Source organism: Canis lupus, chromosome 24 (genome assembly GCF_003254725.2).
Source record: "Canis lupus dingo isolate Sandy chromosome 24, ASM325472v2, whole genome shotgun sequence".
Classification (NCBI taxonomy): Eukaryota; Metazoa; Chordata; class Mammalia; order Carnivora; family Canidae; genus Canis; species Canis lupus.
The window spans coordinates 7,669,094-7,684,991 of record NC_064266.1 but is presented as its reverse complement, the minus strand read 5'-3'; the positions used below and the strand labels follow the sequence as shown (position 1 = coordinate 7,684,991).

The 15,898-nt window shown below is 36.1% G+C and overlaps 1 protein-coding gene across 4 annotated transcripts in view; it reads left to right on the top strand.

Annotated features, from left to right (window-relative positions):
* MACROD2 (mono-ADP ribosylhydrolase 2) overlaps positions 1 to 15,898 on the top strand; it is a 1,929,479-nt gene that overhangs the window by 1,123,609 nt on the left and 789,972 nt on the right. For all 4 annotated transcript variants that reach the window (XM_049100432.1, XM_049100431.1, XM_025469286.3 and 1 more), the window contains exon 6: positions 12,760 to 12,881. In XM_049100432.1, coding sequence (XP_048956389.1) covers positions 12,760 to 12,881 — 122 coding nt within the window. The remainder of the gene's footprint in view (positions 1 to 12,759; positions 12,882 to 15,898) is intronic.

Below are 15,898 nucleotides of genomic sequence, written 5' to 3'. Positions count from 1 at the left end.
AATTTTTGTTTCTTTTACTAATCCTTCTTTAATTGTTGGCCCCCTTCTTCACTTGATTTTTATGTTAAGGATAGATTTTTCAAGAGGCTTGACTAGCACCACAATAATTCAGGCCTCCATTACTTTTCTGTTTTTTCCATTTCTGTTACCCCTTAGTCACCTGGAGTGAAGTTACTTTGAATAAATTCTGACTACCCACCTTGCTTTTCTCCCACGCACCTTGAAACTATCATTAAACTCTGCCAGTATACCTTTAAGTTTTTTGACTATCTACCTCCCTTTTCATTCCCATCAACCGGATTTAACATTAGCTGTTCTCCATTGCTTTAGAAGCTTCCAACTCACTCTGCAAAGAAGTGAGTGCAAGGAAGTCAAACTATTGTCGTGATTTCCCTGGGGAATTCATGATCCTGAAAGATCCTTATTTTCTTTATCCTATGATGTCTTGTAGAATTCTTGCTTTAAAAGCTCTTCTTGCCATTTTCTTTCCTACTGAAATCAGTTGGTCTGGGAGCAGTCATCTTAGCCTTTCTTCCCTGAGTCCTTATAAGCTGCCTATTAAAGAAATATTTCTCCACTCTCAAGAAGCTGATAAATAGAAGTGACCTGATCCCCATCTCACAAAAGAGGAAAGAAGTATCAGTCTAGGTTCTAAAGACTGAACAAAAGACAAAAAAAAATGCATTTAGTTAAGATAATTCTTTTAAAAATTTTGTAACTCACATAATCGTTGAAGCAGAGAAATACCATTTCTTAAGTCCTGTCCATCTGGTCTTCCCCCATACAGTTGAGAGAGATCACTGTTTCTTCAAACTTGAGGATCAGATAAAGTATTTAGTGATGTCCATTTTGCATTAGAAAAGGAAATAGTTTTACTAGATCTGTACAGCAAGATCTGTAGTATAGCAGTTCTCAAAGTATGGTCTGGGGACCCCTCTTTCAGGGGGATGTGGTCAATACCATGTTCATATTATACTTACAGGTTATTTGTATTTCTTCCTTTCTTCCTCTCTTGAGGGTATAGTACAGCTTTCCAAAGGTTACATGACATGTGATAACATCATTTTTCTGATAGTTAATAGTATGTGCTTTTATTTTCTTGGGTGATGGATATGCTCACTGAAACAAAACCTCTTTTTGTTCTTAAATTATTTTTAAGAGTGTAAAGAGGTCTTGAAATCGAAGAGTTTGAAAACAGCTCCTATCTTGCACAATGAGCCAACCATCTCTGAGAGGACGGTGGGGAGGTAGACTGATCTTTTGGATTCAGGCAGTCTAAGCCACCTATTCATGCTCATGCTAGACCAAACACTCATTGTGAAAATGCTTAGTGAAATTATCCTTATTATTTAAGTATTTTGTCATTCTTACCCTCCTTTACCCCTTGTTTGTACTGCTGAATTTGTATAAGCAAACTCCTGAAAAATGTAGCTTCTCAGTATAGGAATGTCCACATATTCTTTCATTTAGAATATATGCTAAACTAATTCTTAAAATATTCTGTCCTTCTCATTGTCTTTTCTAAATACAAGTGTTCCTTTAGAAAATTAGGTGTTGAATCTGGTGTGGATGTATATATCATGAGAGTGGAACCAAAATGACAGTACAGGTGTAAATGTACAGAAAACTTATAGTCTAGGGGATACCTGGGTAGCTCAGTGGTTTAGTGCCTGCCTTCGGCCCAAGATGTGATCCTGGAGTCCTGGAATCAAATCCTGCATCAGGCTCCCTGCATGTAGTCCGCTTCTCCCTCTGCCTGTGTTGCTGCCTGTTTCTCTCTTTGTGTGTGTCTCTCGTAAATAAACAAATAAAATATTTAAGAAAACCTATAGTCTAGAGCTAATGACTGCACTGGTCTCTAAGAGAAACTAAGATTGGTTTATTTTCATGGAGAGGTAGGTTCATTATACCTAGATGTCACTTTTTGAAGAAACGCAAATGGTGATTCCATTAATTTTTGAGATATGTAGAGAATCTGTCATTTTCCATTTTGTCATTTAAGAGCCAAAACCAATCTCTAGAACAAAGTAAATTTACTCTAAAGTGAGCTATATGCAGATGAGGAAAATGACACATTTTAAAAATGCATTTATTAAATTACCTTCTGCAAAAAAAGGCAAAGGAGTCACCACACTTTTTTTCCCCCTATTGAAAATCTTTGGAAAGAAACTCACAGCTCTTGTTGGAGTATGATGGGTTTAGTCTTTTTAAAAATCTTCTATTGCACATTTATTAGGAAATTTTTGATAAAGCTATGTTGATTTTTTCTGTGAAGAAATAGATTCTCAGTTCCATAAAAATGTATGTTGAATGACATGAACCAGTATAACTACATTCCATCTTTTGCCCAGTCTAGACTGGCCATTCTACTTCATTGTTTTCTCTAATCCAGTATATCATCTCTGATTAGATTGATTATATCAGGCTAACTTTTGTTTAATCACCCACAAATTCACTAATTATCCATTAATCAACTGTTCCCATAGAGTTCTTGGCTTTGTAGGAAAGATTCACACATAGATTTGTCATGCTCCCTGCAGTGGAAGCAGGGAGTCTCTACATGAAGACAGGAAACACAAAATTACAGCACCACAGAATTAGAAAGAATCTTGGAGCACATGTAATCGTACTTGATTGCCTCCAAAGGGAGGAAATGCCCTGCCTCCTCAGGCAAAATGTTGTATTATTTAGAGAACTCTGACTGATGGAATCTTACTAGTTGTATGTACAGAAATGTTGATGTTAAAAGTCATATAAATAGTCAAACATAAGTGATATTGGAGACGAGGAGAAATGAGTTTCAAAATTAGTTCATGTAGTAGTGCTCATAGATCATGTCTTCAATGAAGATAAATTCTCTTTAGGTTTTATAGAATGGTAAGTATTATGAAAGGCAAAGATGAGGGGGTCCTCTTGACACCAGGAAAGTTCTGGAATCAAGAAAGCACGAAACCTCTTTTGTGCAAGTGAATGGGGTGGTTGTCCTATGTACCTGGTATACAGTGGGTTCTCAATGAATATTTATTGAATAAAGAACAAAATTAATGACTGAGTGAATGATCTTAGTAGTCTTTCTTGTTCAGACTTGTGTTGATAAGGGAGCAATAAAGGAAAGCTAGTAACAGGCAAGCACATGCAACCACAGCATCAGCCTTTGTGTCTTGACAACGACCCCCCTGCACACTTTAGTCCTAGCCTAGATTCTCCATTTGTAGAATTACCGTTACAGTGGGAAGGGCGGGAAAGCGGGTGGGGACGACTAACATTCACTTATTTTTACCCATTAAGTAGGATACTTAAATCCTTCTTTCCCATTGCATCTTAATAAAGTGCTGGTTTTGCATCTCTCTAAAACGCTGCAAATTGCTGCCCATCCCTTGAACTGCAACAAAGATCTTATTATCTTCCTTGAAAAAGTCATATTGTCTATCTGGACCTCCACCTCCTCTCACCCCTGCTAGTGAAGCATTAGAAATGCCATGCATTTGACTCACTTCCTTCTAAGATGTGTTCTCTTTTGGTTCATTCTAAAATGATGTGAAATGTTGGAATTTTGCAGATAATTCAGCTTCCCACAGTCTTTCTGAGACCCCTCTCTGTTGGAAATAACACTATTGTAATGCAGATGCCCCCAATACCCTGTGGAATCCCAAAGATTCTATAAATGGCTGACCACAGTATACCCCTTTTACAAAAATTTCAATCTGTGTTATTGAAAAATGGACCCTTATATATAGGGATCCATTTGAAACAGGAGACAGCCTCATCAGCAAGATCAACCTTAAATAGATTTTTGTCGGAAGAGGGAGAATTAATAAACTATTAAAGATAAGATTTGCCTCTTCCTTCTCTCTCTCTCTCTTTAATATAGAGGGTAACATCTTAGTAGAAATTGCTCAAGTAATATTTTATAATTTAAACCTCACAATTTAAGCTTAACACCTTACAATTTTAAAGTCAATGAAGCATGAAACATATTATCAGCACATGATGTCCAAAAGGTGGCAACATCATTACATTTTCATGTAAAAAATGGGATCAAACTTCAAGTTGAGCTGGGTGCATTCATTTGACTGTGCTTTCTGTATGCCTTTATCAGCTGCAAAATACTAAAGCTGTTCTCAGACATAGACATCTTATTTAGGGAATCATAGCTCCAAGGAGGCTAAGAGAGGTCAACTAAAACTGTAACTAAAAACAGTGAAAACGAATGGTTAACTCACAGAACCCCAAGGAAAATGGGCAAGGAAATGACACTGTAAGTGGTAGTTTGTCCCAAACTCATGTAAAGAGCTGGGTGACTGTCGTGTTTCTGGGCATTCAAAGAAATCCATCATGCAGCTGAAGAAGTGAGGGAGAGAATAATCCCAACTTAGAAACCTGCAAGGCAATGGTTGAAGTACATTCTAACTGATATCTGCTACAGATTGAAAAGGAACATCTTATGGACAATTGATTGTTTCTTGAAATATAACAAAAACAAGCTTTGAAAATGTGTATATGGAAACAATGACCTATAATGGAGAGAAAAGGCAGTATTTACTTCATAATGCTGTCAGGTGGTAATTCAATTTCCTGTTTACTGAACTTCAAGTGTGCTGTTTCAGGTCATAGATTGGTAGTGCTTATCATATAAATTGGCCAATAAGATTTACAAATAGTACCTTTAGTGCCTGGATATGTGGTTTTATCTTTAGAAAAGAAAATCAATTTAATTCTGCGCATTGGTTTTCTCCTTAAAATTCATGCAATTTGAATATGATTGACAGGGTGCTGTATCATTATGCAGTCTGTTAGATGGACCGATTATGCTTATGAATACAAGAGTGGAGTCAATGAAAGCAACATGTAATTGATTCTACACTGGTCTGACTGTTCATTAACAGTTTGAATGTAGCACAGTTGCTTCTCAAATGGAAAACGATGAGAGCAACCTATATGTGTTCTCTCATTTGTTTTAAAATTCATTATGCTAATATTTTTTCACAGAATGTTTTGCTGATTTTTTTTCCCTTTCTTTCTTTCTCCCCCCTCCCCCTCCCCCAGGGATAAGTCTGATTGAATCTTTGTAAATAATTCTACTGCTTTCAAATCTTATTTGGCATTCCAATCACACATTTTTCAATTTACACTTCTGGAGATGAAAACATGCTCTCCCCCACACCCCCTTCAAAGAAAACCTATCCTACTTCCCTTTTCTATATAGTTCAGACTAATTTCCCAGGATAAAATGAGGTGGGGGAACGCAAGGTGGTGGTTATAGCTTCAAAACAAAAGAGGTGATTTATAGACTGATTGATTTCTGGAATAGATGAGCAAAAACAGCTTTCATTTGTCTTGCCACACTTTAGTCTGATAAAGCACAAAAGGACCTGCCATCTCATTTTCCATACCTCTTCAAGGGCTTGCATTTGAAATGTTGATTAAATGTACAAATTGCATTGCTGTTTTGTCTCGGTTTTCCTCACTCGTATAAGAAAGGACCTCAAATATTTGAAGGTCGTGTTTCCTTTCTTGAATGAGAAGCTGGGCATTTCAGGGAAATAACATTGCCTTTATTGCTCACAGGGAGATATGATGCTGATTCTATAACAGCCGTCCCTATCTTTCCTTTGCCCACAGCTTCCTGCCAGCTTTGAGTATAGAAGAAGCAACAAAACCAGTGCTGGGCTAGGGAGAGCTACAATTACACTGTAATCTCCAAATTAGATTGTATTTACAATTAATAAATATATTAATTCGATATTTCTCGAGCTCTGATTTTTATTAAATCAGTCACTGACTTATTCAGATAATAGGTCTGAGAAAACACTGGAAATAGATTTTTTTATTATCATGAAAACATCTAAGATTTATTCTCTTAGCTACTTTCAAGTATGCAATATAGTATTATAAACTACAATCACCATGCTGTACATGACATCCCCAGGACTTATCTATTTTGTAATTGTAAGTTTGTACCTTTGACCTCCTTCATCCAATTCTGTGACCTCACCCCCCCAACCTCTACCTCTGGCAACCACCAATATGTTCTTTGTATTTTGGGTTTGTTATTATTGTTTTTGTTGTTTTAGATTCCACATAAAAATGAAATGTGGAAGTGTTTGCTTTCTTTGTCTGACCTATTTCATTTAGCATAAGGCTGTCAAGATCCATCCATATTTTTGAAAATGGCAGGATTTTTCTTTTTATGGTTAAATAACATTCCACTGTGCATATATATACAACATTTTCTTTCTTTTTTTTTTTAAACTTTTTTTTAAATTTTTATTTATTTATGATAGTCACAGAGAGAGAGAGGCACAGAGACACAGGCAGAGGGAGAAGGAGGCTCCATGCACCAGGAGCCCGATGTGGGATTAGATCCGGGGTCTCCAGGATCGCGCCCTGGGCCAAAGGCAGGCGCCAAGCCGCTGCGCCACCCAGGGATCCCTACAACATTTTCTTTATCCATTTATATATTGGTGGACACTGACATTGTTTCCATGTTGTGGTTATTATCAAGAATGCTGCAGTGAACATGGGAGTGCAGATATCTTTTTCAGTTCATGTTTTCATTCCTTTCATATAAATACTCAGTAGTAGAATTGCTGGATCATATGGTAGTTCTAGTTTTAATTTTTTGAGGTATCTCTACACTGTTTTCTATAATGGCTACATGGAACAAGATTTAATTATATTGTCTTTTTCTGTGGTTTCTAATATAACCACCACAGGTCTTTAATTAAAAATATGCTAACCAAAATAAAGCCCAAGTGTCTGAGACGTCCTGAGATGTGGCCATTTAAAAATATGTTCATAAATTCTTTCCTACTCTTACCATCAAGAGATGGGGCCTATGTGTCTCCACTTGAAAAGTGTGGGATTGTGTATGGTTGCAACCAATACAGATAGTGGTAGTGATACTGTGTGACTCCTAAGGTTGGGTTACAAGAGTGACATAGCTTCTGCCTCTGGTATACTTGATTTGGAGCCTTGAGCTGTCATGTGAGCAATCTGACTACTCTGAGGCCACCATGTTGCAAGGAAACCCAAACTAGTCCATATGGAGAGCACCCGAGACTTCATGAGGAAGGCAAGATGCCCATCCAGCTTTTAGTTGCTATATAGCCCCCACTGTTCCACTGCCAGCCATGGGCTGACTGCAACCATGTGAGAGACCTTTCACCAGACCCCGTAGCTGAGGCCTTTCAGAATTTCTCACCCAGAGAAACCATAAGAAATGTCAGTGTCCACCAATATATAACCATTGCTGTCTTAAATTGTTACTATCTTAAGCCACCATGTTTTGAGTATTTTTGTCTCTTTTTGTTGTGTTTGTTTTGTTTTTGTTTTTAAGCATAGCAATAGCAAACCAGAATCTGCATGTGGACAAACTATGAGATTAAGGGATGGGATTCATGATAAACATGCCAAATTTTGTATATATAGATGTATGCCATTTCCTTCATTAAGTAGTCACCTTAGGAAAAATTTATTCAAAATTACATTGCCATTGTGATATTGTAACTCCCCACATTGATGTGTGACTTTGGACATTTTGTTCTGCCTCTCTGGTGCCCTTGAACAGGGGGAAATAGGTTAAATTTTCTATATTGTCCTTTTTGTTTCTAAAAATTCTTAACTATTATTCAAAATTATTTGGTTACTGAGATATCTAAGATGTATATCCCGGTACTACATTTCTACTAAAGAATTTCTAGGGTTCAATTTGCATATTAAAACTGTAGTGAGGGATCCCTGGGTGGCGCAGCGGTTTGGCGCCTGTCTTTGGCCCAGGGCGCGATCCTGGAGACCCGGGATCGAATCCCGCGTCGGGCTCCCGGTGCATGGGGCCTGCTCCTCCCTCTGCCTGTGTCTCTGCCTCTCTCTCTCTCTGTGTGTGACTATCGTAAATAAATAAAAAAATAAAAAAATAAAAAAATAAAAAAAAACTGTAGTGAAACTTTAAAGATAGATATTAAACATATAGGAGAAAAAATACCCTTTTGTCCACCATTTAAACCCTACTTTTATCTGAAAATAATTATTTGCTTTTTTTTTAAACATTTTATTTATTTATTCATGAGAGACACAGAGAGAGCCAGAGACATAGGCAGAAGGAGAAGCAGGCTCCTCGCAGGGAGCCTGATGTGGGCTTGATCCGAAAACTCTGGGATCACACTCCAAGCGAAGACAGATGCTCAACCACTAAGCCACCTAGGTGTCCATGAAAATAATGACTTTCTATAAAGAGATTATTGAGAATAGCAAAATTAGGAAAGATATATCTAGTGGAGTCATTCTGTTAAATCCCTTAAGATTGTATCTTTTTCAAGAATATTTTCATATTTGCAGTGATGTAAGATCATCTTTATAAAGCACAGGAACAATACTTGTATATTGTAGGGATATGGTAGGGATCCAGGAACAAGGTTTAGCACACCACATACCCTTTGTTTTAATGCTTTATTTAATTGTTGAGTAGGTAATGTATTCATATAATTTGAACACACAAAAAAATAACAAACAGTGAAAAGTCTCCTTCTCATATATGCCTCCATCTTTGCAGCTTCTATCATGACCCTGGTAGAGAATCACTGTTATTAATTGCTTGTTCCTGCTTCCAGAGATGTTTTGTGCAGGTATTCACTAAAAGAAACCTGTATTCTTTCCTGTGCGATATTTTTACTCTAATGGTAGCTTACTAATTATACCTCTTTACATTTTTTTTTACTTAGTAATATATCTCAGATACCTTTCCATATCCACATGTAAACACCTTCATTACTCTTTTTACAGAAACACAATATTTCGTTGTATAAATGTACAATTATTTTACTAGTCACTATTGATGGACATTTAGGTTGTTTCCAATCTTTGCCTATCATATACAGTGTTATAATGAATGACCTGTATAAATGCCATTTTGCATATGAGTAAGCATATTATCTAAGATACATGCCTAGAAATAGAACCATTGGATCAAAAGGAGTCTCCATTTATAATTTCGATAGGTACTTAAAACACTATCTTTGGGGATTGACCAATTTGGACTTTATTTGTACAAGCATGTTTGAGAAATGTGAACCATGACTGGTGGTCATTTATCTAGACAAGAATGAATTAGACTACTTAGAATCTATAGATCAATTCTTAATAGGCAAACAGAAGAGGAATTGCATTTGAGAGCAGCAAAGAATCTAGAGGCCATCTTATTCAAATCCTTCTTTTAGCTTGGAGAGAGAAACTCGAAGAGGACAGTGTCTTGTCCAAGATCACACAACTGATTAGTGACAGATCCAGAACTTCTGACTTATAATCAGACCTCAAGACTTAAAATGTGGTATTTTTTCCACATCAGAGCAGAGATGATGACTGTCATTTCTGCCTGTGTGTATATGATGTCTTGGATGTTGCCTCTCTTGTTGCTGGTTATTGAGCCTCTGTATGCACCAGAAATCGAATTAAACACTTCTGTTTACATTATCTTCTTTATACCAAGGGATCCACAAATTCATGTGCAAGTGAAAGCATTATCTACGGATTGGTGCATATATCTCACGTATACATGTCCACTATCAAGATGCTATTGTGTTCAATAAAATGTAAATTAGTGCAAAGCATCGTTGATGTTATAACAGCCGTTTGTCTTGAACTTGTACTCAATTAATAGATTTTGAAACTACTATTGTGAAAGGGTAGTCTATAATATTTTTTATATTAAAAAAGTGTCCTTAATACTCATAAAACTTGAAAGCCACTTGTTTAAGGTCTCTTGTAACTGCCCAGGCATCATTTTATACTCCATCTGTCTCTGATACAAAGGTAAATGTTAATGATGCCACACATCACAGAATAAACCACAGAGATCATCTAAGCAGTCAATTTGTTTTATGGATAAGGAAACCAAGGCAGGAGCCAGTGAAAGGATGGCTTCTTTTGGGGCACTTGGCAAGTAGGGCTGGAGCTGGAATTGGAAAGTAGACCTCCTGAGTTTTGTAACAGGAATAGAAGAACTTGTCAGTGTGGAAGAATCACTTCTGAGTGCTATGAACAATTAAAATAGTGAAGGAAATTTACTTTGGGGCCTCACATTGATTCACCTTCAGCTTTGTGGATCTGAGAGGTCATTGTGTTGGTCGATAATAACACTTGATCTTGGATGTTGTAAGTTTAATACAGAGCATAAAATACAGAGATCAATATTTTGATGTTGAGGAGAAGGCTCATTGATTGGCTGTTTGTCCTCAGACCTTTAAATTAAATGGAGAACTGAAGAAACGTAATAATTTTTCACAAATTCCATTTAAGTCATGTGAACAACGATGTCCACAGGGAAAAGCAAAGAAAAAGGATTCTTCAAATGTCACTATCTTCTTCTTTTATGGACTCTCTTTTTCCCTTTCCCATTAATGCTCTGAATCCCTGTTTTTACTTGGCTCAAGTAGACACATCTTTATGACCCCAGATAAGAGGCACTTCCTCTTGACCTTCATCCATAATATAAGGAATCCAAGGGCATAAACTGTTGTACCTTTATATATTAAGTATTTGATATACAGAGGCAGTTGGGGAGGAGGGGAAAAAACAAGGCAAAACTCATGGACTTGTCCTTCAACAATGGCAGTGAGGGTGCCAGAGTTGTCCTAGCACAACATTTCTCAAAGGTAAATTTGTGGAAATTTAGTCCCTTGAAGTACTCTATAAAACATAGTTTTCAGATTGCCTGGGTGGCTCAGTGGTTGAGCATTTGCCTTCAGCTCAGGGTGTGATCTTGGGCCCAGGGATTAAGTCCCACATTGGACTCCCCACAAGGAGCCTGCTTCACTCTGTGCCTATGTCTCTGCCTCTCTCTGTGTATCTCTCAGGAATAAATAAATACAATCTTTCAAAAATAAAACAGAACAAAACATACTTTCCAATAGTCAGATGTATTCCATTCTGTATCCCTGCTTGTTGAGATTCATAATCCATTGTTGCATATTAAATATCCTGAAAGTCCTGAACTAAGGTAGGTGCTGTGATTTAATTTCACCCAGTGACTCTCAAATATAATTGACCTTTAAACCCACATCTTACTATACCCACTTTTGGAAAATGCTGTCTTGTAGAATCCTGTGATGTTACTCTACAGCTTCTCTCCCTTTGGATTCATTGGGGGATTTAGAATATCACAACTGGACACAAACAGGTAGTCACAAAGGGGAAAATGAAGTTAAGCTAGTATAACCTTCCATCTTCATTCATGAGGTATTTGCTTCAAAACAGAAGCTAATGTGAAATATTCACATAAAAACTCACTACAGCTGGTACAGAACTTGTATTGCTTAAATACATACAGCTCTTATTTGTTACTCTTATTATAAAAAATGGTATCGCTGTGTGCTGGATTTTTGTTTTTATTTTACTAAATAAAACTAATCTCCCTTTTCTTCTCCTATGTTATTGAGGTTCTCACTTTAAAGTCAGGTTTGCCTGTGCAAGAGCATCTGCATGAACTCACTGGTGACATTTCTGCCTATTTTGATCACAAGATATCATCTTTAATATTATCTGGCAAGCGTTTAAATAGTGTTTCAGAGCTAAAAGTTGAAATCAACATTTTGAGTATTTTCTCACACATCAAATAATACACTCAATAGTTAGCAGGCAAACAAAGGTTTTACCCTTCATGACTTCTTTTCTGCTACTTAAATTTCCTATGCAAGTTAAGACTGTTTCATAGTCTCACTTTTGTGATATGTTCCTATCTTGTCATTGTTGTTGAAATGAAGTGGTACTATTTAGCCAAAGCAAATAATTTCACTTCATTATAATATTCCAATAATATTAGACCAAATTTGTCTTTCTAATCAAAGGTGACTAGTTTTTGTTACATCAATGAGATGGGCAAATAATGCAGATTAACAGATAAGACTGGAAAGCAGACGTTCTAAGGCATTCATTCAAGTAATTTGGATTATAATGTAGTTCTTTCTTATGATCCTTATTGACTTTAAAACTAAAACAGTGCTATTGCATTATGTTTCTAAATGCAAAAGTTTATGTGTGTGTCGGTATTAACAAAATATAACAATGACTGGTTTTATGTGCAAAGGAAAATCTGTGTTTTAAATATAGAGGCCGAAAGTATAGATTGCTTTTTGAAAGTTTTAATATAGTAAAAAATAGAAAGTAATTATTAGGGACTATTATCCTTAGCATATGTCATATATATGAGGATTGGTAGGTTGCACTTTTAAATTGGTAGAGATGTTTTAAAGTTATTCCTTTTAAGTTTATTACTGATTGTTATAAATTATCTTGGCACATTTTCAGAAATTTGTCCTTTTTTATTGTGTACAATGACTGAAACTCTTGCCTTATTTATAAGTAAAGTGATGTGAAGCATTGGTTTTTTTCCCATGTCAATTGAGAACGCTCATTTTCCAGGCAATTATTTCTCAGTTTATTTCCCACCAAGGATTTGTCTTTTGCCAGGGTGCCAATTATTCACATCTTGTATTATAATCTGTCTCACTTGGATCTGACCAATGATGAAATAACTTACTGGTAGGGGATGCCCTTTCACAATTATCACCTTCCTGGGCAACTGCCTGCTTTATGAGGCTGTGCTATATAAAATCTTTTACCAGGGAGGCATTTGCAACATCAGTAATTCTTAGCTTGCTTGTCTCTGGGCTCCAACACAAATACCTACAGTAAATAAAGCACCAATTATGTGAAAAGTGAAAAATACGTTGCTTATGCTATTTCTTCTTCCTTTTGCATGTGCAGATGTCATCCATACTGTAGGACCAATAGCCAGAGGCCATATTAATGGTTCCCACAAGGAAGACCTCGCAAATTGCTATAAATCATCTCTGAAGCTGATGAAAGAAAATAACATCCGATCAGTTGTAAGTACTTTTCTGTTTCTTATTTCTTATTCTTCCAGCCTCCGTATTTGGGAAAATGATCTTATTCAAAATAAGGGTAGAAAATCATTTCTAAAATTTGGAAAACTAAGGTTAAGATTCTCAGTAAGTGATGTGCTACTGATTATCATGACTCCATTCTTTTGTATGCCCTAAATATTTGCTTAATTGTTTGTGATGTTTTGGGATTTAAAACTTTAGACTCATACAAATGGAGCCATCCTGTTTACTTTCTGCCATCCATAGTACCATTAGATTTGAAGAAAGTGTACATGTGTTCATTTTAACTGAAAAGTTGCTGTCTTTTCAGTCTATTTGGTTCTTCTTAAACTAGTAGTCTGTGGCTGGGTATGTCACATCCCTTCTAAGTTTTATCAATTTAGACAGAGTTCAAAAAATGTGGATCTAATCTATTTCCTTACCAGTAGGCTGGGATGAAAGGAAGCCTTTGAGCTGGATTTGGGAGTATTTATTCACCTGCTTTTCCTTTGCAACATGTCCTATGTTTATTACATCTCAATTACACCAGGAAAATAAAAGTATGAGAAAAATGAGAGTGTAAATACCCAATAGTAAGTTAATTTGGACAGAATCCCTGGGATCTTTTCACAAGGATTATAACCTTGGTGAAATTGTGGGGCAGGAAAATACTTAAACCCTTGACTTCTTAGCAGGCTGAATGGATCAGCATTGCTTAGGAGGTCACAAAAGTGAAGGTTTTATTATTTGCATGAAGGAGCACTGAGAGTCAGACACATTTTGATAATCCTGCATAGTTGCTGGACTTTTCATGCATGATTATAATTTTGAAATGCCTTTTTCAAGATAGATTGGTGAGTTTCTTCAAAATAACAAAACTTTTTTTTGCAAGCTAATTATACAATCTTTTAAATCTCTGCATAATTATTAACAGAACAGAATATTTTATCTTACTCTTTGATTTTTAAAATTTTGTTCTTTAAAAAATGAATCAATAAGTAAGACCCTTCTGTCTTAGAAGAGAAAGCTGAAATTCAAAAAGAATGGAGCAAAGCAAACTGCTAAACCAGTGGGCTGATTTTGTTTTTTACTGCAAAATAAGGAAAATCAAAACAGGTGTGCACATTTAGGGAATAATTAAAATTTTGTCAATATGGCCTATTGATTAAAAAGGCAAGGGGATGAAGTGCTTGGAAAAATGGATATGTATAGAAGTTTCTAGCTTGGGAAATATAGACCTTGAGACCTGAAGAGAATTAGCTAATGAATTCACTGGCATCTCTAATGACTTCTTTTCTAAAGTCAATAGAAAGTAAGAAGATGCTAGCCCACTAGAAACAGTCTAAAAACAGCACCCATTCTTTTAATAGGAAAAAGAAATATCTCTAAAGATAATGATCTTAAAACAATCATATCTTTATTACACTACTTGCCACCGTTAGGTAAGGAGTGGGGGAATTATGGACTAAGTTTAGTTGACTTTTATCAGATGACCCGCAGATGGACAAAAACAATGCTCTAATCACCCTGGGATTGGAATTAGGTCTATCTAACTATTTTAGATGATTATTTTGAGGGGTTAATTACATCTTACTTGGTGCTAAGTTAGCAGGTGGTGCTAAACTAAAGTCACTTCAATATTAAAAAATAAAAATGGAGATGGAAAATATTTGCAAAACGTGAAGCAAAATGTCCAGATAATCACCACATACATACAGCATGGTGGAATGGAGTTTCTATCAAATGTCTTGTCTTTTATTCACACACAAAAAAATCTATTTGCCTGCCTGCCTTCCTTCCTACCTTCTTTCCTTCCTTTCCACTCTTTTTTCTTTTTCTTTTTCTTTTTTTTAAGATTTTGTTTATTTATTTATGAGAGATACAGAGAGAGAGAGAGGCAAAGACACAGGCAGAGGGAGAAGCAGGCTCCATACAGTGAGCCCGATATGGGACTCGATCCCGGGACTCCAGGATCACACCCTGGGCAGAAAGTGGGCGCTAAACCTCTGAACTATCCAGGGAGCCCTCTCTCTTTTTTCTTAAAGAAGGAAATGAGCTTTCTATTTTATATGGAATATCATGTTCTTGACCAGTGTCAAAAAAAAAATAATGCTAAAAAAATTATATTACTGATGTCATCAATTTCTCATTATGTAGGGAAAATGGAAAATTCTTAGAAATTGATTACAATTAGAAATATGTTTTAATGTATAGGCTTGTACTATATAGACTTATTACAATAGATGAGGAGATATGTTTGATATGAAAAGCCTGGCTATTAGGATGGAAAATAAACAATTTGAGCTCATTTATATACATATCACAGAAAATTTCTTATAAACCCTTTTATCAGAGCTGCTTAGTGTTTGGTTTACCAGTTGTCACTGTGTGACCATGGACAAGCCATGCCAATATTTTGTGGCCTCAGTTTCCACATACAAAGAATCAGTAAACTATTAGTATAATCTCAGATCCATCTAACTCAAGAGACTGTTATGGAGATCAGTCAAGATAATGGATTTAAGATAACTGGGATAATGTGATTCTCTATAAAAATATTTGGCAATATTATTTCAAGTATAAGTTATTTTCACTTTTTATGATTTGGCAAATTTAGGAGATTGAGATCGCTCTTGCTTTGACATCTATTCTGAAAGCCAGACTTCTAGTCATTTATCATGTCATCTCTTGATGTTGTTAAACCAGAAAGAAATTATTATCAAGAACTCAGTTAGTACATTTGTAATGACAAAACTCATCTATTTTCCTTCTCTGGTGTAAGGGAAAATGTGTTCTTCCTGCTTGTCCATTTATTCCCTGTGAATTTCCTTTGCTATTTACACAAAACACTTCACTTCTGGTCACCGGATATGTGGAGGTTTCTCTCCATACCTAGCAATTCTCTGGGACACCAGCTGGGTATTCTAAAATCCTAACATGATTTTGACACTATCTACTTGGAGATAGTGTCAGATACCCTAGGTTAAGTGCTCAGTCCCACAAGGTTACCTATCCTCCAA